We start from the raw sequence: 26,111 nt of genomic DNA, 5'->3' as shown, positions 1-26,111 counted from the left end.
GACTATGATACCCTCACTACTACAAGTAATACCTAAACTACCCTAATACATGTTATTCAACAATTTCTAATTTTCATTGGTATTACTATAGTGGGATTTCAAATAAGGGGGCTAGCATGCGGGGCCCACATCATACTAATGGTGCCAAATTAAGATTTTGGGTCAAGGGACACAAAGGGATGTAGGGAACAACAAAGGATGGGGAAACCGCAATATCTAGGAGGAACTAGAATAAGGATGATTGTTCCACTTGATCAGAAACATGCCATACCAACATAAGGTTAAAAAACTACTTTCAATCTTAATCAGTGAGGCACAATTGAAAGTCTCTCTATAGCTCTGATAATTGTTTTAGATTTCCGCCGAAACTGATAAGAAACAATCGAAATGTTTCCATCCCCACCAAAATGCATATCAAAACCAAAATGCATATTGAAACCAAAACCATCAAGGGCGTTTGGATACGCGGATTTTAGAATCCAGGTTTTTAGTTTGAAAACAGTGTAAAAGGATACATGATCAAGCTGGTGTATGTTGTCCAGACAGTGTTTCTTGGATTTTAAGTGCGAAATTCAGGTTTTAAAAATCTTTCCTGCATCCTGAGATTTCTAAAACCTGGAAATATGAGAGATCGACTACTCTCTTGCTGACGGAAAGAAGGACGAGAAGTCAAAAAGGAGTAAAAAACAACGGCGCGTCTGCTTCTTCTCTTGTCTCTTAGCTACAATTTTGAAGAAATCCCGGATTCTAAAATCCACGTATCCAAATGGCCCCTAAGTGTATTAGTGGCATACTATGAGTACGTGTTTATGATTATACTTATGTAATTCACATGTGAAATGTGCTGTATGTATTTTGTATAAACATTTATATGAATTACCTGTCAAATGTGGTATTTAATGCCAGATATGCACAACAATGCATGACACTAGGTGTTCGATGTTATTAAACCACTATAGATGGCTTTCTTGCTTATGTGATGGTTTCTAAGTGTGTATTTGTGCTTATTCTAGCAGTTTCTAAAGTTTCATCGTAAAATTCTATCATTTGCATATGCTTCCATATATTTCCGCGATGTTACAGGATTTCCACCGAAACTGAAACATTTCCGTTTCCGTGAAGACCAAAACCGAAACCAAAATTGAAATTTAAAACCTTGGGTTTGATAATGATATCAAGATGTATATCACCCGACAAAGATTAAGGTTTGTAGAGGATAAACGAGAAGAAAATCGTGAGGTCAAGTTATTCTCCCAAAACATTTATAGGAGCCGGTGTTTGCAGTCCTCCAAGCCCAACCATGCAAAGACTTGCTGCCCAACCTTTTTCAGCCAAAACCCAAAACCTTCATATATACTAGCTCACTTACACAAGTTACATAAATACCCTCAACGAGTGACTTTAGTGACGGGGAACATCTAAATGATAACACAAGTAACAAACACTAAGTGAGTCTATGATAGGTTCGCTCATGACAACTAGAGGTTCCTTTGTTTCATGACGTGCACTTTTTTATTGTAGGCATTACAAAACAAACACAAACACAAACACATGAGATGTCACTCAGTGCATTATTTCTTGTTCATCCTATAGTGTCTGTAGCCATAACATTGTTTCAAAGAAAAAGCCTATTTGTGCATATGTGACCTTTTTTGTGGACAAATCCTATTTTTCAAGTTCAAATGTGGACATCTCAGAATTAGTATCTTCTTCATCTACTCTTCCACTTCCTATTGCAGTTCCCACATCAGATAGTGATATCTTAACCATATTAAGCATGCATCTTCAATTCAATTAAATTAATCTTATATTTATAGGTAGTTTAAATATCCCTATAAGACATTTACATTTTACGGCAATACTATGGAATGGATATAATCAAGGCACTGCTGGGTTATGTTTTAAACTTTTAATTAGAAGTTTTGAGCTGAAAGGGTATATAAGGAGTCAACTGGTGCCATCCAATCTTATCCTAGGGATTTAATCAAATCATATGCAAATTTACAAACAGTATTTGATATTTTGTCAAGTACAATGATATTACATTGGATTCCAGAGTACCTATTATGGTTACTCACAAAGAGGACAAGGCCCAAATCCAGTTACAAAGTACAGTCAGGTATTGTAAATCTAAATCAGGTAACTATAGAATTATGATAAACTCCAAAAAGCATCACTTTGTGGCCCTGTAAAATATATGTAATTAATGACGATGTGTAAACTGCATATGGTAGTCCATAGATGTGATCTGCATGAGCAATCATGCCAAACAGTGACTCATGTTCTACTTCCATATTCTTTACTACATTATGTATCTCTCTTGTAGACAACCAACTCCCATTGCTTGGCGATTCTTTTCATAAATCTCAGTGATTCATTCCGTCTTAACTTTAAAGATTCTCAATTATTTTTTGTCCTGAACAACTCCAGAGAGATGAGAAGACTAAACTATGGAAAAACATTAGAATTGCATGCCTGTTTTAACTTCTGTATAAAATTAAAATTAAAGCTGCTGACACGTCTTGAATAATAACTATACTCAACTCAACAAAGCCTTTGTCCCAAACTAGTTGGGGTCGGCTAAATGAATCCTTTAGAAAAATTTCATGAATTGAATAATAACTATAAAATTAAAATTAAAGCTACTGACACGTCTTGAATAATAACTAAAGTAGCAATTGTAAGAAAACCTAACCAAATATTAATGATAAAAAAGAGAAAATGTCTAATGACCTGGAAAAGTTCAAGAGGAGAGCTTCCATCCTTTGGAGCTACCTGCTTAGCATCAACGCGAAGCATAAAATTTCTGCAGCCAAAATGATAGAAACTGATGAAAATTTGTAGATACTAAAAAAAAATAAAAATTTAAGCCATCTCCTTCATTTCTTGCAATTAGAATCTTATCAAGTTCAACAATTCCTACTAAAAGAAGATGTCAGAACAAAGAACCCCTAAACCAAGTGGAAGAAACAGCTACACTCACTCCACATACAACAGATTCAAATAATCCCACTCATTGCAACATCGTAGGCATTAGCACAAATCCTAACCAAGTTAACATAGATGGCAACAAATTTGCAATCTTTGGTGATCAATCAGCGAGTCAATCATATTTCGGCTGGTTCCCCTAGCGGAACTTCCATTGAAGATGGTTCATGGCAAAGGATTCAAAAGGAAAAAAGACAAAAATGGAAAATCTCCTGCTCTTCTCCTTCAACCAGTTTCTTCCTGTGTTCTTCCATCTTTATCCAGGCCTCCCCCAAAGCTAGATCAATTAGAGGGCTTGGCTGTTTTGGGAAGTTGGTGCTTGAAGGTGGTTTTTGGCATATTTTGTGTCCTGCAGTTTTGGTTTGGTCCTTTCTAGTTTTAGTTTGTTGTCTTCTGTGTTTTTGCCCAAGCTGTTTGTGGGCATTTTCACTATGTTGTTGTTTTGTTCCCCTTTCCTCTATGGAGGTTAGGATGGCTTATCAAGCTCCCTGTATATCTTTTTTCATTAATACATTCTGGTAGAGGTCTTCCTAACCCCAGCTTATCCATAAAAAAAAACAAAGAACCCAATATGCATTTTGTATGAAAAATACAGTAAATTTTTTTCATTAATCAATCTTTTCAATTACCGGCTCCCAGAATTCCTTGGAAAAGGAATTTGGTGTCCGGAGGTGGTAGACTTGTGTTGATGAAGGCAGTGTTGACCAACATTCCCATCTATTATATGTCTCTTTTCATGTGTCTGGTTAGTGTCACTTTGTGCATTGAAAAGAACCAACATAGATTTTTGTGGGGAGGAAATGCTGAGAAAAAGGGGATATCCTTGGTGAGCTGGAATGATCTTTGTGTCCCTGTTAAGATGGGTGGTTTGGGTATTAGGAGGATCAGGGAGTTCAACCACTCTCTTTTGGGAAAGTGGTTGTGGAGATTTGGAGAAGAGCATCTCCATTTGTGGGTTAGGGTCATTTGTAGCAAGTATGGATGCCAAGATGGGGGTTGGGAGTCTTTTGACCTATATAGGAATAAAGGGGTGACTGTGTGGAGAGACATTTTGAAAATGTCGGTCCCCTTTAATTCGAAAATTCGGTTTAGGGTGTATGAGGGCAATAGGATCAAATTTTGGAGTGATGTTTGGTGTGCTGAGGGGCCATTAAATCTTTTATTCCCCAATATTTTTAGGGTGGCTGACAAGAACGAAGCCTTTGCGAGTGAATGTTTTGATCGTAGTGGTGGGAAGTTACTGTGGTGCCCTTCCTTTAGAAGGAATTTCTTTGATTGGGAACTAGAGTCATATTCCAGTCTGTGTCACCCTCTTGAGGGGTGCTTCATTAAGGTGGAAGGGATAGATAGAAGAATATGGACCGTGGAACCATCCGGGAGTTTTTCTGTCAAATCGTTCTACATGAGTTTGATGCCCAGTGCTACTCCATTCTATTCAGCCTAGGTTTGGAAATATCATTGTCCGCCACGGGTGAGTATCTTTGGATGGGCTGTTTGTCGCGACCGGATTCAGACAATTAATTTCCTGAGAAACCATGGCATGTGGCTTGTCGATCATTGCTCTCTTTGCCTTAAGGAAGGGGAATCTGTGGACCATTTATTCATGCATTGTTCTTTCACCCGATTGATCTGGAGATGTATCTTTTTGAGGTTTGGAATCAGTTGGGTTTTTCCGAGGTCTATTCGGATGTTGTTACATCAGTGGGGCGCAGTGCCTTGGCGAAAAAAAGGAAAAATCTTGTGGGAAGTTTGTTTGCTTGCTGCTTGGTGGGTTGTTTGGAAGGAAAGAAATTCTAGGATCTTTGAGGGTAAGGCGAAGTCTCCGTATTTTCTGTACATGCGCATTATCGCCTTGGTGATTTCATGGACGAGATGTCTTCCATTATTTCAATTTGTTTCGGCTTTTGACCTTTGGGAAGGTTGGAGGAAAGTGTGTTTTAGTAGTGAAAGATTGCCTAGGATCGTCCAAAGATGGGAACCGCCTCCTCTTGGTATGTTCAAACTTAATTTTGATGGTGCTTCTTTTCGTAATCCGGGGCCGGCCGGGGTGAGAGGGTTATGCCGTAATGGCGAGGGCGTTGTTCAATGGGCCTTCTTTGGTCTGATTGGTGTATGCGATGCTTCGGAGGCGGAAGTTAAGGTGGTATTCTACGATATCAAGAAAATAAGTGGTGATTGTCTTGACAAGGTTATTATTGAAGGGGATTCCTTAAATGTTATCCGGTGGCTTAAGGGGGGAGTGGCACCTCCTTGGAGATTCTTGCCGATCGTAGATGAGATCCACGAGATTATATCAGGGTCATCGGCTGTCTTGAAGAATGTGAGGAGGGCGGCCAAGGAGAAGGCTGATCTGTTAGCCAAGAGGGGTGTGAATAGTGACTCTTTACAATGGTTTGATTACCTGCCCCCTTGATCAGCCATGTCTTGTTCTGTTGTTGTTGTGTTTTTCTGTTTCTGCTTTCTTATCTTGTAATCTGTTCTATTGGGCTGTCCCACCTCGGGCTTCCCTTTCCATTCTAATATGATTCACCATTTCAAAAAAAAAAAAAATTCATTAATGACTTGGAAAGATAAGAGTTCCAGATTTGATGCTCTCCACTCAGCTCCATTTGAATTGTTCATACATAACACTATTTAGCATCTCCAGAAATAGCTCTAAGTAGCATTGGAATATTACAAGAAATTCTATGTTCCAACAATGCTACCAGCTCTATATCTGCTATATTATATGTGCAATATGAAAACCTGATTGCTAGAAAAAATGAATAAAAGTTATTGGAACATAGCTTATGATATATCCAGTAATCTAGAATATTTAAGGTCCATAATTGAGAAACTGATAAATGACATATATCTGAATAATCTCAGCTATCCACCTTTCTTTCTTATGCAGCAGCTCCATGACAGAAAAACCAACAAAGGAATAAAGTTAGATGGAAAGAAACAAACATAAACAGCAACGGGAATTAGAAGCCCAACCTTTAGCTTCAGAACGACCATACAAGATTTCAGATTATTAAGATTAGGAAGGGCAAGATTTCAACTTTGTAAGAATTGGAAGAGCAAGATTTCAGTTTGGTAAGATTTGGAAAAGAAAAATTTCAGGTTTGCAAGAACACATTCAGGTTTGCAAGACTTGGAAGAGCAATATGTTAGGTCTATAGGATCGGTAAGGGCAAGATTTCATGTTTGTAAGCTTGGGAAGAGCAAGATTTCAAGTTTGTAAGATTTGAAAGAGTAGGAATTGGAAGACAGGATTTTAGCTTTGTAATATTTGGAAGAGCAAGCTTTTAGGTTTTTGTGATGGGGAAGAGCAAGAGTTCATGTTTTTTTTTTTTTTTTTTTTTCTGAAAGTAGGATTTCAAGTTTGTAAGATTTGGAAGAGCAAGAGCAAGCTTTTAGTTTTTAATGATGGGGAAGAGCAAGATTTCATGTTTGTTGCAAGATTTCAGGTTTGTAAGATTTGGGAGAGCAAGATTTCAGGTTTCCACGATTTGAAAAACAAGATTTGGAAGAAAAGATTTCAGGTTTGCAAGATTTGGAAGACAAGATTTCAGGGTTGTAAGATTTGGAAGAGCAAGATTTTAGGTTTGTAAGATTGGGAAGAGCAAGATTATGGGTTTGCATGATTTGGAATACCAAGATTTCAGGTTTGCAAGAACACATCCATATTTTTTTGGAGCGAGATGGGTTTGCCTTAGGTCTTGTTCTGTTACTGTGGAGGAGCCGCCTATTATCATAAAGGATCCAAAGTCATCAATTCACAGTATGCTTAGGTGGTAGAGAAAGATAATCAATCCCACACAAAAGAGTTCAAATTGATCTGATTATCAGTTGTATATGGAACTCAAAAAAGTGATAATTTTTCTGACTGCGTCACCAGTTGAAAGTGCGAATGTAAATGTAAATCTAGAAAAAAAAAAAATGGACTTAAGATGCAACCAAAACCCCCAGTTATGAAAAAAAAAGCTGCAGAAATCAACAATATAGATCAACAAACAGAAAAAAAATAATCTTACTTTCCCCACTCAGGAGGTGGGTTCCAGGCTGATAGAAGCATGTCAGATTTGCCACCAAGCAGGCAGTTCCTCACAACAAAGGACTTAGTTGTAAACTGAGCAACACCAACGTCTTTGTAATCACGATCGAAATCATAGCTCTGCCAAGAGAATTGCATCAGAAGATGGAATGGTACTACAAGCCGCAAGGGAAACGGTTCTTGTAAAAACATTCTGAAACTTTCAAACTATGGAATACTTTTCCTCAAGGCACACATCATGCAAACTTGCAAAACCATGATAGTCAAATAGGTCAGATACTATTTGAAATGATAATGCATGAAAATGCTCCATATCAGGAGAAAAAATTGACATGCTGTGACAACTAAAGCACGCCATGAGTACAGATTACAGAAGCTATATCTTTTTAAAAGCATGGCTATATAAAACAATAATGCCAACCATATACTTGAGATTATGATATTACACACAACTTTCATGGTCTCAATGTCTAATTCTGAATTTATCCATGAAAAACTAATCGGATGGGGTAAATTAGCTATCGGAAACTTCCTACCTGGATGGGACGCTCGCTTCCGCAGAAACTCGCATCGAAAGCTAAGTTCTCGCATCCCAAATTAAGGGCCTGCGCTTCCCAGACTCTTACTACGTGTTTCCTCTTAATTAAGAGTAAGCTTCCTATTTAGGTGATTATTTCTTCCTAATAATGCTGAAGGAGTGTATTTAAGAAAAGAGTACATTTAAAACTTGAAAACTTATCTTAAGTTTCAAATGAAAATTATGTGGATCTTTTTGAAAAAAACTCACCATTAAATATACATGAATAAAATATGTGAAACTATAAATTCCTAAAACGTAATTCTAATAAGTCACAAAGTCTTTTTCCCCAACTTGTAATCATTACCTATATTAAGCCTTCCTCCCTAACTTACTACAACCCTACTCTTTCTATGTATTCGCTTCCAATGAGGCTTCTTACATGCTTCATGCTTACTTTCAATGACGCTTCCCACACATTTTCTCTTAACTTTTTTAGAGCTTTCAGCTTCCTGCATTTTCTCTTTTCTAACCCCCCCGCCTTCCCTGCTTTCACTTCCCGCATCGCTTCTCGTACTTGCTTACTACTCTGGCAACTATGGGTAAATCTCCACATCTCATTCGGAAAATAATTTCAGATCAACTTAGAACTATGACAAAGAGAGATGAATGAGAGATTAAAAAGAACTAGAGTGAGTTGGGATGGTGCGCAATACAAAGTACAAAAAGAAATATCAAATACGACAGTACTACTAGGATCACTAATAGTAAAACATCGCCAATAAAGTGGCTCCATATCCACGTTTGACTAGTGCGAGAGTCTGCCAACTAGGCTGCATCCCCTAGACTGTGGATAAGGTGGGTCAAATTTCTCATCATAAATCCCAAGCTTGGCTATTGATATCCACTTGCCCCCATGGTTACAGGCTATATACCATCACTTGAGCAGGTGATCTAGCATCTTAGAGGAGTCACCTTCTACCCATAATGTTGCAAAATACACCACAAATGCCGGAAATAGTTTCCATGTGAACTTTCATCAAAACTGAGCTGCACCTTTGGCCTTCACCTATCTCTAGCCATACACACCTTTCCCTCTGACAGCTCTACACAGATCCTTTGCAACAACCTCGGTGGCTGCTTGGCCTTGATGTCTTGCTGTCAACTTTAGGCCAGCATGGCCCTGCTCAGCCATGAATAAGCCTCCTCTTTACTGCTCTCATTATCAAAGCCCCATCACACGTCTCACCTGGCCATAGTGGTTTTACCAACAATACCATCCCATTCAACAGCATCATTGTGACCCCATCTCACACAATCAAGGATTCAAGTTCAAACAATAGCTTAAGTTCGGATTAATGTCCCCATAAAAGTGGAAGTACTTTATGGAAGTTTATGGAACCCTATGGAAATCTTGTAAAAATCCTAAAAGTTTATGGAAATCCATCAAAACGATGAACTTAAGATGGAACTTCAGTAAATGCTAGAATAAGCACAAATACACATTTAGAGATCACCACAAGATGGGACACCAGGAGACATGCGTTTTTCATGTTAGGAACAGAAAGATTCATTCTAAACATGCATATTTCACATATTTTGAAAGTTGATCGTGCCATTTCTTTGACTGTTCACCTTACTAATCTTCTTAATGGAATGACCGTTAATTTATCCCGAATACATTAGCTTTTTTGGTCATGTGGGTGCACGCAGGGAATCAGACTTAAAACTTTGGATAAGCACAAATACACATTTAGAGATCACCACAAGATGGGACACCAGGAGACATGCGTTTTTCATGTTAGGAACAGAAAGATTCATTCTAAACATGCATATTTCACATATTTTGAAAGTTGATCGTGCCATTTCTTTGACTGTTCACCTTACTAATCTTCTTAATGGAATGACTGTTAATTTATCCCGAATACATTAGCTTTTTTGGTCATGTGGGTGCACGCAGGGAATCAGACTTAAAACTTTGGTCTGGACTTGCTTTTGACTTTGGTCCATATGGAAGTCGACACATCAGCCAAAATCAAAACACGTCGGTGGAAGTTTAAAACCATGCATACAACTGGCTGCCATTGTGCTGTTATCTGTCGATGATGCTGCCTTCATCCAAGGCCACACCTATGATCTCATTGCTTATCATTGCTAGCATGACTACATCACATGTTGTGTCCTTGTACCCTGACTCATCATGGCCATCACACCCTCTATCGGGCTTCCATGCGACGTTGACTTTGACATTTAGTCACACCTTAGAATTTACGCTATTACCTCATTTTGCATCACCACCTGTCCATAGGCATAAATATAATCAACCATAGCCACCTGAGGAGATGACGAGGATAGACTCCTTTCTTTGGTTTTCTTGTCCTCCTTTCCTCTCTTGTGATTTGCACTTGCATGGAAATGGAGGTGATATGAGTACTTTTTTCATTTAGGAAAAATCAGGTGGAATGGGAAAAATGAAGCGGAAATATCAATTCACTATTTCTATTACATGAGGAAAGCTAGTAGCAGACGCAACGTTGCAAATGCATCTCAAACATGAAAATATGTTTTAAATGGCAAAAGGTGAGAGATTAGAGTCTCATCACTTGAGGGGGGTGAAAGTTGACGTGTGTGAGTCTCCATCTAATGATCAATATTCTTGATTTTCAATTACGTTTGATGTAATTTTCATTCTTTTACTTTTTTTGGACAACACAGGGATAAAGATTTGACAATCTACATGGAGAATTTGAAGAACCCACACATCAATCAGTTTATATTTATTGTCATCTCCTTCCCGTTGCTTGTTCTCTTGTTTTATTCATTTAATTTCTAAATACGTTGCCTACGTATCCCATAAGTGGAGATAGGAGGTAGAGTGTGGGGGTTCGGGGCGGGAATATGGTATTTTATCAAATAAGATTTGCAAAATATGATTAAATGTTTATGATTCATTTCATAAAATGTAAGGGGATTTAGAAAAAAAAAACAAAAAACCATAGAGGTGGTGAATATATGGATAAATATTTGAAGATGAAGTGAATGAAAATTGAAAATTGCACATTTATAAGATGGTTGGAGTTGAAGAATAACTTGAAAATGATGATAATGAAGTGGAGGTGGGTGTACTAGGGCCCTAGAAGCACGCATAGCATCAGCAGGTCTCATGAATCATTGTTGTTGAAGAGAACATGTTAAAAGAGAACATAACCACAATAGGAAAAGCAAAAGGAAAAGGAAAATAACAATTCAAAAAATGTAATGAGAAAGAGAACATATGGAGCAATGTATTTGATGGGAGATATATTTAGTGTTGCTGCTTATAAGAATTAATACCATGAAATTGAAGAGGTCCAAGGTAATGGTTGAAGACGACGTTTAAAATCTTCCGAGTTATAAAAATCCAGTGTACTTAAGTTGAGGAATCACCTTAATTAGTGATGGTTGAAGACGTTGTTTAAAAGCTTTCGACTTATAAAACCCCAACATACTTCAAGTTGAGGAAGCAACTTAATCCATAGAAGGAGAAGTGAAATGATGTGAAGTGAGCCGTATGTGGAGTAGAACTGAAGCGAAGTGGAGTAAAAGTTAGGGTGTTCGGTTGTCAAAAGATCTGGGAAATGAAGTGGACTGAAAGTGGGTGTTATTGAGATTTGAGAGTTCTGCTAATCTGGGATATTTTTCATTAAAACCATCATGTGCTTAAATAAGCACTTACAGATAAACATAAGATAAGGATAAGATCTACAGAAAGATTATCCTAATCCATATCATCTTATCTATCCAAACTACCTATGTCATCTAATCCTAGATGATCTAACGATCATATCTCTCACTCTCTAACATGCCCCCTCAAACGTATGTGGATTAAAAATCAACATACGTTTGACATTACAATAAAATCCCCAATTAAAATTCCCCAATTTGATGTACAAACTTTGATAATCTACCAGCTAAAGATATCGATGTTGCTGAATACGGTGATTCTTGTCTGATGCTGGATGATTGTCTGTTGCCGGATGATTGAATCTGGTTGCGGAATATTTGGTCTCTCGGAAGATGATCTCTAGCCTCTTTGGGCGAGTTTTCGTGGATCGATCTTGTAAAGACCTGGCCCCACACGGGCCTAGAAAGTTAATAACCTTAATTAAATCTGGACCGTAGATCCCCGACCAAAAATCACAACAGTATATTTTCGTTTTTTTAGTATAACTAATTTTTGGGGCATCAAATCTTGTTCGTTCGACATGATTTTGGTCCCGGCAAATGGGTATTTCGAATACCTATCCAACGGACCAAAGTTTTAGCAATTCGAACATGATTTGAGCAAGTTATGACTATTTTTCTGTTAGAGTTAGGCATAGTTACGAGTTTTGTCTTATTAGGCAACTTTTAAGTTGTTTTATTTAAAAAAAGATATATGTAAAAGTAACCTAATATAACCTAAATACTAATAATATATTAGAATAAGCTAGGAAACCCAATATTGATATTTCCATCCCTCTTAAGTTAGTATTAAATTATAATTAGAAATCTAATAATTAGAATCCTTCTTAAAATAAAACTCTAGGCTAAGTTTATAAATAAACCCATCTAGGGTTATTTTTAATCACCTAATAATTGAAGGAAAGGGAGAGATGAGATGAAATGAGAAAGGAATAAGAAAAGCTACGGTTTTGCATCGATTGATTTTTCGTCTTCAAGGTTGCTTCTCGATTAATACTTAAGAGTCTTTCATCTTCTTCAACGGTCAAACACTAAGGCAAGTGATAGTGGACTCTTATGATAATGGTTCCTTTAATGGTTTTGATATTATAGTTCTGTTCCCTATGTTCATACATCATATTTCTGTACCTTGGAATTTTAAGAAAAAAGAAGAGAGTTTTGAAAGGATTTGATTTGAAAAAAAAAGACGTATGATCTTATGCATATACTCCTTGTCGCTGTATGGTAACGTTATTGACCTATATATATGCGTGGCATAAAGACCTATGCTTCCACCCGCTTCGGCCAGGTGATGATGACTTGGGATATATGCATATGATGATTCGGATTTGAGACCGTATACTTTGGTATACGATGTGATTTTTTTTTACAGTACCTATATATGCTTTTCCTCAAATACAAGGTTTTGATTCTTGCGTTATTTATCTCTACCATGATCATTGATATCCTCTTTGTTGTTCTCATGTCTTTTGACTATCGTACTTGTACTCTTATTTCGATTTTCATATCTCGATTCAAATTGTTGCCTATTCAGTTCATTGACATAAGGATCGTTGTTATAATACAATTTCATTACCGTGCACTTTTATTATGTGAGCCCACTAAGGGATCTTGTTCAGCTCGTTCTGACTCAGTTACTACAGTTCTTGGTTGTAGGTTGACATGATGACATGAACACAAAATAAGGGAGTTAAAGGGATCGAGGAAAGAGTGTTTGGCCATATGGCCTTGTTGGGCAAAGTGCCTTTACTTTGTGAGTTGTGTTGGTTTTCTTTTGTCCGCTTGTTTCCCTTTTTGGAGTAGCGATTCGGATTTTGGAATTTTGGAATTTGGAAAAAAAAATTATGTTTAAAAAAAAATTTGCCCCAAATCCGGGTCGTTACAGATCTTCAATGATGGATCGGTTTTAGATACCGATCTTTAAGAAAATAGGTCACAATGGACCAATTCCTTGATGCCAATCCTCAAGGAATTTGACTCTCTCAGGCACGAACCTCGAGAAATTGAGCCCCTCAATTGAGTAGAGCTCCTATTTCAGGCACGCACCTCAAAGAGGTACCTCAATTGAAATGGATCAAGGAATAAAAGGGAGAAAATGGGAAATTGATAGGAGAGTGGCAGTTGGAGAATGGTGGCAACATTTATGGAGAATGGTGGCAACATGTATCGACTATGGTAGAACTGTAGAAATATGACAAAGAATTGTGGACAATGCATAAAAGATGGGTGCATATATCAAGATATTGGGAAATATGTGACTTTTTTTTTGGAGGGGGTGTGCACAACAGATTTAGGGGTGCACAAAACAAGACGAAGAAGAGCGGTTCATGAAGGAAAATGAGGGATGACTAAAAGTTTAATGAAAAATTCGAGAAATTAGAATTAAAGGAGTCCCAACTGTGGGGTGTGTATTCCTAATACCCAAATGAAATGGGTGCCTTGAGTAAAGTAGGAACAGATGGGTTGGAATTTCTCTCTCCCTTTTCATGAGTGGACAAAAAAATGAGCATTTGAAGACTCATCCACGCATGAGCATGCCAAGTGTCCATACCTAGATGCATGAGCATGCCAGGTAAAGAAGATGGACCATTTCTAGCTGGATTTATTGCGCTGGTATTTTCTCTCTGAATCGAATTAATGTGAGTAATGATATGTCTATTTAAGAGAGAAGAACCTGATGCCCTAGGCATCCATCCATCATCAAAACTGACTTGAGAACTTGATGATAACATCTTTTCTTGGCTTCTTCTAACTTCACAGCCACAAAGCCCAAGAGGGCTAGGGGCCATGGATGGCGATCAGCCTTCGTCAAAGAGATCGAGATGTCTCGGTCTGGCCACCGTAGGTGACTCATCGGGTTGATGATGACCGTGTGCTTGGGGTAGCGAAGGCGAGGAGTTTGGGTGATCCCTACCAATGGCAATATGGCAACATCGAGGGCCATGGTCGGTGGGGCTGGTTTCCATTTGTTTTGGGTTTAAATGAAGGAAGGTTTGATAGAGGGTTTGCTAAATGGAATGGGCCGGGCGGACGGCTAGATCGGCCGTCCGCCGGAGGACGAGAACACGGACTTGTGATCAGGCCACAAGATCGAATAGCTTTGATACCATATTGAGATTTGAGAGTTCTGCTAATCTGGGATATTTTTCATTAACACCATCATGTGCTTAAATAAGCACTTACAGATAAACATAAGATAAGGATAAGATCTACAGAAAGATTATCCTAATCCATATCATCTTATCTATCCAAACTACCTATCTCATCTAATCCTAGATGATCTAACGATCATATCTCTCACTCTCTAACAGGTGTCATTATTAAAATGAGGAGCTAAAGTAGTTGGTGCCATTATTGAAATGAGCAGCATAAAGTGGCTGTCATTATCAAATGGACGCTTCAACTGCATTTTCCACAGATATTTGCAGTTTCCACTCCGCTGTGGCTAAAAGTGCAAAGGCTAAAAATTTGTGCCACCTGGGCCGACAAGGAACTGACAAAGAAAAGCATGACCCACAAGGAACCCAGGGGAAAACAACCAGATGCAATGAAAATAAAAGGAAGTGAAATTTTTAGCCATTACCCCCGGGGATTCCATAGCAGGAAAAGCAACTAGATGGATCCTCAAGAAGGCCGAGCGCATATATTTAAACCATCATGTCTAATGGGTGGAAAAAATGAAAGGAGTTTGGTTAATATTTTTTGTATGTTCCCTGCAAATATCATTCAAAATCTATGGATACATTGGGTAACCTGCATACGATTAAGTGCATTTAGGCAAGAGTCTGTAGTGGAAGTTCTAACAAACAACTGTGACGCTCACATGTCCAATGGGACACCTATTAATAAAGAAGGGAAGCATTTGCACTCGACAACTAGAGAGAGGTATGCTACTTTGACTAGATACAATAGACTCCTTTTGAAGTCCACTACTTACAGTCCAAATGTTATCCACAGAGAACTCCTACCAACAGTAGGCTCATTTGAGCCATTACACAAGAACTTGAAGTCTGTACAACTGCATTCCCATAAAATTATTACCTAGTTCGTCTCACGGCCTCCTATAACAAATAAAAGCAACAAAAAACAAGGGAGTTCTTACAAGAGGCCAGTGTTCTCATACGCATCTAAGATAATGTCTTGAGGTAAGTTGTAGCCTTAACACCTTGAGGCATACAGTCCTCTAAGGCAGATGGCTCATTGGGACCATTTTTTACCTTGATAGATAGACAGGGAAGCCATGACTTTTAGACAATCATTTTCTTTTTTCTGACCAATTTTACCTTGAGATATAGACAGGGACGACATGAATTTTAGACAATTGTTTCTTTTTTCTTCCTTCAATATTAACCTAGTCTATTATTAAAATCATCATTCCCATTTTGGGACTTGAGTATTTAGAGTTTGGGGGCTACCTTTGATGTATGCATCTTTTCTAAACTACTCCAGTACAATTAACCGGAACTGAGATCCATTAAATTTGGGTGATTTCACTGATCATGATTTATCATTTGGATGTGAAATTTGTTCAGAAAGAGTGTTGCTATATGAGTAACCACGTTTCTCAAGAATTTTCCTTTCTACAATCTCTTTGATAGAAGTGGATATTTTCCATTTATTTTGCGATGCTTTGATATTTAGTGGGGACTCATTGGCATTGACGTACTGCAATCTAAATTCTAGACTTATTATCATTTTTGATGCAGTGGGTGTTTGGGCATTTATCTTTTGTTCTTAATTGATGGATGATTTATGGTAGCGGGTTTCTCACGAGTTTTCCTTTCTACAATCTCTTTGATAGAAGTGGATATTTTCCATTTCATTTGTGATGCTTTGATATTTAGTGGTGACTCATTGGCATTGACGAACTGCAATCTACATTCTAGACTTATTATCATGGGAAAATTACACTTGCACCCCCTCAACTTTCTGACACTTTTAAGTTGGACCCCTCTAGCTTTAAAGCGATCAACGACACCCCCTGACTTTTCTATGTGTATAAAGTAGACCCCCTCGATTGACGGTCCGTGACTTTAACCTAACGGAATGAGTCTGAGGACAGAATTACCCTCCTCACTAGCTTTAAGATAAGTGCAGGAGGGATTAGGGTTACGACATTTCCTTTTCCAAGCTTGTTTCTTCCTCGTTTACACTTCCAGTAGATGGATCGAGTAACTATTCTTCAAGTCAACCGCAAGGATCGCTTTCCACTTTTATTGTGGACAACGAGCTTCTTTGAGACCAACATAGACGAAGAACAACTTTGGAAGAAGGTTCCTTAGTTGATCTGGGTTTGAGGTGAGTAATTTATGGTTAATGGTCTCGTTTTGGGTTTGATTTATGGTTAATTTGTTGGGTACATGATTTCAGATGAATGCCGCATGTGGTTTCTTCGAATGGGTTGATCCACCACTTTGTCTTCGAGGAAGAGCTTTTGTACCAAAGGTTTTGGAGAGGATTGGTAATTTGCAGACGGATATTGCAAGGTTGGAGGCTGAACTCGCGATATATCTTGGCAGGGAGAAGGTTTACCGAACCTTAATTGCCATCTCTTGGGGTGGAGCTCTTCTTTTCTTTTTGTTGTTGTTGATTGTAGTTTATGGGAATGTGAATGGGACTCATAGTGGAAAAAGATTGTATTTGGCATGAAAAAATGGAAGTGGTGTTTTGAAGAAATTGTAATCCATGGCTGTTAAATGTAGGGGCCATTACTTCTATGTAATCTTTTAACTTTTATTGGTAATCCATTTGTGTTTACATAAATGTTAATGTTAATTGGTAAATGTATTCAAATCAATAGAACATCGATAGAATTCGAAGTTCAAGGGTTTCTCCACTGCTTAGGAGACTGTCCTACTCAATATGTATCACATTCTAGAGACCTTAGTCTTATGATTGGGTTACCTTTGCTATCCTGCAAGATGAACATCCGTTCAAGTTTTGGTTTCTCTGTTGTTACCCCCACCAACATCTTCAATAATGCTCCTTGGAGTGTTTCATTTATTTTTTGATAGGTGGAGTGTTTCATTTATAGTTAGCCATAATGACCTTTTTTCATATGAAACGAATTTTGTTCCCAATCCTTAGCGGCTAGCCTACCGATTTGGTCCCCTTAACTAGAATTTGAAGTTTACTGCATTTCCTATGCAGATGAAGGAAATAATCACACAGTGTTGAAAATAACATGGCTAGGGTGTTCACCACTGCTTGGGAGCCTGTCTCATTCAGAATGTACCATTTTCGGGGGACTGCTTACTCTCATCATTGAGTTCACTTTTGGAAGCCTTTGTATCCCATTTTCATTTGAGAAAAATACCACACTAGTATTACAGCCATGTAAACTGGAACATTTACCAATTAACATTAACATTTGTGTAAACACAAATGAATTACGCACAAAAGTTAACAGATTACAAAGAAGTAGATAATGGCCCCTACATTTAACAGCCATTCCCATTCACGTAAACTACAACCAACAACACAAAGAAAAGAAGAGATTGTAAGCCCAAGGGTTCCCATGGGTTAATCATTCATCTTACCTTCTTGTTTTGATGCTAGCAAACCAAATTGATTAGCATTTGAGGACTGATGTGTTGCTTTGAGGTGTTGTGTTGAATACAGGATATTCATGTAATAATCGCCATTACACAAACTCTTCACAAAACATGACTTGTGGATCAAGGATCAAGGATCAAATGAACCAAGAGCTTGCACCTACATTGGAGTCATCCTCATTTGAAGATGCTCAAGTAAAGAAGCTCAACATGAAGATCTCACAAGTTCCTAAGCAAGCGTCAAGAAGGAGCTTGGAGTTGAACATGCCATGGTGACACCTCAAGTACCTCAACATACATTGAAGATTAGAGGACAAGTCACAAGAGCCAAACAAGGTCAACCAGTTCACTCACAAGCTGAAGAAGTCCAAGAAAGTGCAAATGAGCCAAGACATTCCAAGAAGACTCAAGGTTCTTATTTTTAGAATGTATTTGGAGTCCTCTTGACTTTATGTTTAAATGCACTTTTAAAAGGTTTTCAAATAGTTTTTTATACTTAACAGTTTACATCTTTGAAAACCATCAACACACCCAAAAATGTGTTTGAAAACCTTGAACTTGAGTCCAAAGACCATAGCCCAAAAAGCCCTGATCTTTAAAGTTAAAATGGAATTTTTACCAGGGCAGGTCGACCGGGCTATGCCGAGCGACCGCGGGATGGAACCTGGAAATCCAAGCCATCTCGAATTTTATCGGGCTGGTCGACCGGGATGATCCGGGCGACCAACTTGGGTCTAGGGCGGGCGCAAGGTTTTAAATCTCGGTTTCGATACGAAATTTCGAACGAAATCTTGTAAAAATTTCACCGAAATTTCAGTGAAATTTCGAAAATTTCCGAAACGTTTCACCGAAATTTCCGAAATTTCACCGAAATTTTGTACTTCACCGAAACGTTTCACCGACATTTCCGAAACGTTTCGGCGAAGTTTGGTACTTTTCCGACTCACAGTGAATTTCATTTCGGTTTCCACTGAAACCGAAATATTTCGGCCGAAATTTAAAACCATGGGCGAGCGACCACCGTGGGTCGGTCGACCGAAATAGGTTTTTGGGCCAAATTTTTGAGCAAACAGTAAGCCCTCGCCGAGTGACCGCCATGTGGCCGGTCGACTGCGTCGGTAAGAAATTTGAAAATATAATAGGGCGCCCGATAGGGGCGAACGACATCCGTAGCCCGGTCGACCGCCGCGGTCGAGCAAACTAGCCGTTGGGGCATTTTCTACTTGACTTTTTCAAGCCTCTTATTTACAGTTTTACCCCAAACAGTCATATTTTCAAATACACTATATATACATCATTAAAACCTATCTCGACAAGCTTTTTAAAAATTTGAGAAAGATCAAATCTCATTTCTCTTTGAGCTTCAACTTTTTATTTCAAAAGCTAAAAACCTCTTTGATCTTCCATTTCTACATATTATCAAGAGGCACTCCATAGGGCTTTACATTTGTATATTCTTGGAGTGAATGTGAGCTATCAATGTTGTAATCCGCCTATTAAGAGGCAAGAGAGTTTTTTTCTCTTTATTTGTTCTTCATATGAGGGTCTCCTCTTCGACCTGTAAAGAAAGATAAAGAAAAAGGTCTCTGATTCGGCCAGTGAAGAAAGGTGAATCATGTGCAAGGGTTTGACTCCCTTGTCAAGGCTTCGTGCGAGGGGCTTCACTTTGGCCCTTGAGAATTGAAAAGCAAGGGTTTGTTCCCTTTGGAGATGAAGAAGTCGGGTGTACGGCTTCATCATTTTAGTGGAGATCCCAAGGAGGTAAACTTGGAAGAGTGGAGTAGGTTAAGTTGTAACCGAACCACTATAAATCTTGTGCCTTGTGGATGCTTGCTCTTCTCTCTCTCTCTCTCTCTCTCTCTCTCTCTCTCTCTCTCTCTCTCTCTCGTGTGGTGATTGGTAATCTCTAACCTTACATATGTTTATGCTTTAATTGAGCAAGGGTTAGTGAATGCACTTAAGATAAATGTCTAAACCCTAAATTGCATTATAATATCTATTTGAACAAGGGTTAGCTAAATGTGCATGATTAGAAAGTTTAATCCCTAGAGTTTATTGATATACCTATTTGAACAACGGTAAAACTAATTAGTGCTTAATTAAATGGATTAATTTTTAATCGCCTTTAATTAAGCCTAAAATTTCTAATTGACCAATTCACCCCCCCTCTTGGATTGTCACACCTATATTTCGGAGATCCACCCCAAGAGATGGCAATTAAGGTTCGACAAACCTTCTTCCTGCCATGATATAGCATGAGTTCGGCCTCCAAACTTGCAACCTCCGTCTGCAAATTACCAATCATCTCCAATGGTATAACGGCTTTTCCTCGAAGACAAAATAGTGGATCATCCCATTCGAAGAAAACACATGTGGCATTCATTCGAAACCATGTACCCAATAAATTAACCAAAAATCAAACCCAAAACGAGACCACTAACCACAAATTACTCACATCAAACCCAAAACAACCAAGGAACCTTCTCCCAAAGTTGTTATTCGTCCATGATGTTCTCAAAGGAGCTCATTGTCCACAATACCAAGTGGAAAGCGATTCATTGAGTTGACTTGAAGAACATCCACTTGATGCCATCTACAGGAAGTGTAAACGAGGAAGAAACAAGGTTGAAGGAAATGACATAACCCTAATCCCTCCTGCACATGTCTTAAAGCCAATGAGGAGGGTAATTCTATCCTCGGAATATTAACCCAGGTTAGTTTGACTCATTCCGTCAGGTTAAAGTCACGGACCGTCAATTGAGGGTCTACTTTATACACACAGAAAAGTTAAGGGGGTGTCGTCGATGATTTTGAAACTAGAGGGGTCCAACTTAAGAGTGTCAGAAAGTTGATGGGTGTAAGTATAATTTTCCCTTTATTTTTTCAAGATCTTAGTTTTTCTAATTTCCCTTTTCTCTTGTATACACGGACCCATGGTTGAACAACTGCAAGAGCATAGTAGCAAGATGGCAAACCATAACCGAAGAAGTGACTATTTCACAAGGCATGAAACACAATATCAACTTTGTCTTGGCCAAGGCATCTTCCACATTTTTTGCGCTTTCTACTAGCATTTACCCTCTAGAGCAAAAACAAGCCCGTTTAACATCAGACAGTCCTAAGCATCTGTGTAACGGAGAATAAAAAGATTCAATACAACATGCACATGTGATTTTATAACGAGGAGAGAGATTATTTAAAGGCCAATCTACCTTACACATATTACTAGCAAGCATTACAAGTATCCAAAGGTTCTAAACAACAACCACAGTTAAAGTTAGCCTTCATTTTCCCTAGCGATCAATTCATTTCACCCTTCTGAAAAACAACTTTCTATCATAGTCCACAGTTGAGGTATGGAAGCTCGAACCAAGCATATCTAAGATAGTATCCAAATGACAGTAAATCTTGATGACACAATTCAAATGCATCAATTGTCACCATTTCATAAAATTCATGAATATAAATAACTTAAAGTTCTAGTTATCAACTTATCAAGATATTCAATGATGGCATCTGAAAATGACATATAGATGAATCTGTAACATCTTTTATAATGACCATTGTGTACCTGTAAGAGACATGACTCACTTCCTAGCCATGAAAAAACATAAATGAAATTAAGGAAGACTATCTTGGAACCACAGAGACAAGATATGGGAGCCAGCAATCTACAAGAAAATTAGATACTTCTTTCCAAGCATGTAAGTATAACAAGCTCTATTATGTTAATCAATGAACACTCACCATGTTATTTATCTCAGCTTCAGCAAACGAATCACCATCTGCAAGCATACTCCATACCACTTTGTTAATTCTCAAAGAAATTCTCATAGCATAGGAAGGACTTTTATTCTTCTCCTTCTCCATCAATCGTAACTGTGCAGCTTTCTGCAAAGCCAGCCTCAACGAGCCAGATGCTTCCTTCCTAGCTTTTTGTTTGCTTCTAAGCAATTTCTTCAGCCCTTGCACCTGAAAATGATGTGAAAATATAAAACTTTAAATCTAGAACCATCACAAACAAGCAGATTGATTACAAGACAATTTAAAAAGTGTATTATACCTACAAGGAAAAGGTAAGCAGGACCAGATGAGTTATTAACATAACAGATGTTTTATTGGAAGTTTTAAATGAATTTAAGTTATAGACTGAGACAATAATCCTCTAGAAGACAATTGCTCTCAACGCATGTTTGCCTAGCAGAATTTTTTAAATATATTTTCTGATTAAAATTCACAAGCCCAAAATTAGAGCAGCTCAACCAACAACTCTTAAAGTGAATCCAAGTCTGATAATGTTTATTGTTTAACATATAATACACAGAAATTCGACTATGGCAAAGCCTGCTATTATGTTGTGGCAAACCTCAGACTCAATATCCTGCTGATAATGTTTACAGCTACTTCCTTTTGCTCGTCCTTGGAAGCCATGGATAAGGCACTTATGGAAGATACTTGCGTGGAGATAGGGATGATGATAATGATGATTATGATTATAAAGTGAATAAAACTCAGAGGTATTGCCTCCACAGTTATAGATCAATTGAAATAAGCCAGGATTGAAGAATAATAACAACGGAAGCCATAGAAGAAGACCATTGGACCCATACGGCCAGACCAATAAGAGCAAACAAGCATGCAATAGCTGCTAGAAAATTTCTGCAAATTGTATTGTTGAAACCCGAGAGATCTCTAATCACTTAAAATAGGATCACGGTTCAAACGACAAGATGAGACGCAGGAAACACAAGCGCACAAAGCAAGAACACAAGATTTACGTGGTTCGGCAGTCTGCCTATAACCATGGGAGAAGAGAGTTTCACTATTTCGATTAGGGTTAGAAACTCTCTCTTTCCTTTCCTCGCAGTCAAGAAACACACAAAAAAGCTCACACTATGTAACCCTAATAAGTGCCTGATATTAATGCCACTACATCAAGAAATTACTGAAATACTTATAATGCACCTCACGAATGCGTTCCGCACATGAGCCCACCAGGGTGATGAATCACTCCTAGATACAAGACATATTCACAACAATCTCCACCTTGGATTGATTTATGCAAACAAATGAAGATCAATGACATTGTGTACTCTCTAAACCATAGTTGCCAGTTCGGGAAACGGAAACGGGAAGTGGTACGTGAAACGGAAACGTGAAACGCGTGAAAAAAATCAAAGGGGAAACGAGAAACGGGAAACGATAGAGAAACGCATGTGAAACGCATTGGGAAACGTCTTGGGAAATGCAAGGGAAACGTTTGGGAAACCTAAAGGAAACACTAGTGAAACACATAAATGTGATGGTAACACATATATTGATAAGGACAACCCTGTTTAGTGTATTTATCTTTAAACTAGATAGGGTTGTGCACAGAAAACTAAAGGGGGTTTAAATATACCCTTTAAAAGTATTAAAATTCCAAGAAACGCGTTTCCCATTTCTTGGAAACGCGTTTCCAAGAATGGGAAACGCGTTTTACAAACGTTTCACAGGCGTTTCACCATTTTCCAAAAAGCGTTTCGTACCTGTTTCGGAAACGCGTTTCCCACCTACCCTAGGCGTTTCGTGCTTCTATGCTCTAAACACAGCCCAACACCTCCAGCACATGAGTGCCCACACCAGTCCACGGATACTCAGTCAATCATCGACAATTGCTGCTATTGGCAATGCTTACATTGTCATCTGTATGTATTTTCTTCATGTGAATACTTTCATCTACCATCCACTCTTATCTTGTGATTTCTCACATGAATATATTTCGTTCTGGCATGATACACTTGATTCTAAGCCAAATGTATGGCATTTTGATTGTCAGAGTGCAACAATACTTCTTCTCCCTGCTCTAACCTCATATCACGAATCAATCTAGCCAACCAAATAACTCTTTGGTAGCCTCACCTGTCGCCATGAAGTCTGCCTCTATCATCGACAAGACAAATGTAGACAAAAAAAAAAACCATCCGAGAAATAGGCCCACCTGCAAAGGGAATGTTAGACATGCCTTCCTGTTCCTCATAAGTAGATGGGCATAAGTGCTTACCAATTTGAACTGAAAACATGCCAAAGGAGTGCTAACTGGCTTTGCATTTTCCATGTCGAACCTCTCTAGCACCTATTCAATGTACTTGGCCAATGAAAGGTAAAGCAATCATTTTCTCCTGTTCCATCTAATTTCCATCCCAAGGATCTTCTTAGCAGCACCTAGGTCTTTCATGTCAAATTTGTGGCTTAAGATAGATTTTAGCCTGTCAATTTTCTGCCTAGTGTTAACATGATACAGCATATCCTCAACATATAACAGCAACTATATGTATAAATGATCATCAATAGCATGCTAATAAACATAGCAACCAAAGCTACTAAGTGTGTACCAATTCCTTGTCATAAAGAAATCAAACGACAGAAAAAATTGCAGAGATGAGTGCTTCAACCCGTAGAGAGACTACTTCGATAAATACACATGTTCCTCTTTGCCATTTTCAACAAAGCTCTCTGGCTGCTCCATATAAATATGATCCTCCAAGTCACAATGAAGGAACACCGTTTGAACATCCATCTGGTCTAACTCTAGATTATGCCCTGTGACTAGACTCTACAATACCCAAATTGAGGAGTGTTTTATAAAAAAGATCATTCATACATAGCATAGTCCAAGCGGACCCACTTAAAATCTTTACTGAACTATGACCGGCCATCATATTAGCAAATAAACGTATTCCTGAGCTTAATGCGCGAAAACAATGAGGGATTAGCTCAAGGAGTATAGGTGAGAATATCTCGTTGTAATCAACACCAGCTTTTTGGGTACCCCTTTGGGACTAGACGGGCCTTGTACCTTTCTCTACATGTATTAGAAGATGCCTCCTTCCTGTATGTCCACTTGCACCCAATTACCTTCTTTACAAGATCCCAAGTATGATTTCGATGGAGTGACTCCATCTCATCTTTGACAGCCATGACCCAGCTTTCCCTGCCACTCATAACATTATGAAAACACTGAGGTTCTCCACTAGCAAACACTAAAGTAAAGGAGACAAAATCATCAAATCTGGCACTTACCAGCTTCTCCAAAAGCTTAAGCTGTTGGAGAAAGGTGTTATTTATCTTTTTTACTTTAACAAAATCCACCTCTTAAAAAGAAATACTTTAAAAAATCCATACTTGACTGTTGCTTAATATTCCGCTTTGGCTATGACCATGCTATGCTATGTGGTGCTTCTTGCTCATCATGACCGCTACCCGATTATTCTTACCTGGAAGAGTGTATCACGTCGTTCCCATTATCGGATAATCTTGAATCATCAATATCAAACTATGTTGTATTATGTTTTTCTTCCACATCTACATCCAATGATGCTTCTACCAACCAATAGTTTTCAACATACTGGTCTCATCGAAGATCTCATCTCGGCTAATCACTATCTTTTTCGTAGTATGTTCCCATAACATAGACCCTTTCACCCCTTTTTGAACACAAGAAATACGAACTGTTTGGATTTAGAATCTAGATTGCTCATGGGCATCCATAGAACTGAAATGTAGAGAAATCAATTGACTTTCTAGTACACAGCTCTTCCGACAATTTGAAGTCAATTGTAATCGTGGTTTTAAATTTCGGATTTCGGTCGGACTGAAATTTATAACTGAAACGGAAATTTAAAAATTTCGGCCGAAATTATAAGATTTTCACCGAAAGTTCCACCGAAACCCAAATTGCCACCAAAATGTCCACCGAAATTTCGTTTCCAGCCAAGGCCGAAACCAAAACCGATATTTCAATCCTTGATTGTAATAGACGGAGATCTATTTACCACATAGAACATCATATCCACCACATTTGTCCAAAATAGCTTTGAAAAAATTTGCATTGAGCCTCACAGCCCTGGCTCTCTCAAGAAGGGTCGAGTTCATTCTTTTGCCAATACCGTTCGGTTGTGGGGTACCCGGGTTAGTGAAGTGACGCTTGATTCTTCGGTCTTGCAAAAGGCCAAGACATCACCATCCTTGTATTCCAATCCACTATCAACTTGTAGAAATTTCAATTATTTTCCGGTGTGGTTTTCAACTTTGGTCAACCAATGCTTGAATTTGGAGACAACTTCAGAATTTCTTCTCATGAAATACACCCATATCTTCCTCAAGTAGCCATCAATAAAGGTAGTGAAATAATTCATATTGTCTCATGATTTCATTGGTGATGGTCCCCAAACATCTGAGTGAATATAGTCAAGTACAAGGAAGCAGGATTCTTCCCTGGGAGCCTTCGATTCCCGCTTCAATTCCCGTT

General features: G+C 38.3%; 1 protein-coding gene across 4 annotated transcripts in view; it reads right to left on the bottom strand.

The window, feature by feature from the left end:
• Nucleotides 1-26,111, bottom strand: part of LOC143876251 (protein SABRE-like) — a 109,175-nt gene that overhangs the window by 9,719 nt on the left and 73,345 nt on the right. For all 4 annotated transcript variants that reach the window (XM_077377982.1, XM_077377983.1, XM_077377984.1 and 1 more), the window contains 3 exons: nucleotides 21,569-21,793; nucleotides 7,008-7,147; nucleotides 2,734-2,806 (listed from right to left, as the gene is read on the bottom strand). In XM_077377982.1, coding sequence (XP_077234097.1) covers nucleotides 2,734-2,806; nucleotides 7,008-7,147; nucleotides 21,569-21,793 — 438 coding nt within the window. The remainder of the gene's footprint in view (nucleotides 1-2,733; nucleotides 2,807-7,007; nucleotides 7,148-21,568; nucleotides 21,794-26,111) is intronic.

The sequence above is a fragment of the Tasmannia lanceolata genome, unplaced genomic scaffold (assembly GCF_043159265.1).
Source record: "Tasmannia lanceolata isolate RefF3 unplaced genomic scaffold, GAP_Taslan_0.1 ptg000004l, whole genome shotgun sequence".
Lineage (NCBI taxonomy): Eukaryota > Viridiplantae > Streptophyta > Magnoliopsida > Canellales > Winteraceae > Tasmannia > Tasmannia lanceolata.
This window is presented reverse-complemented; position numbering and strand designations above follow the sequence as displayed.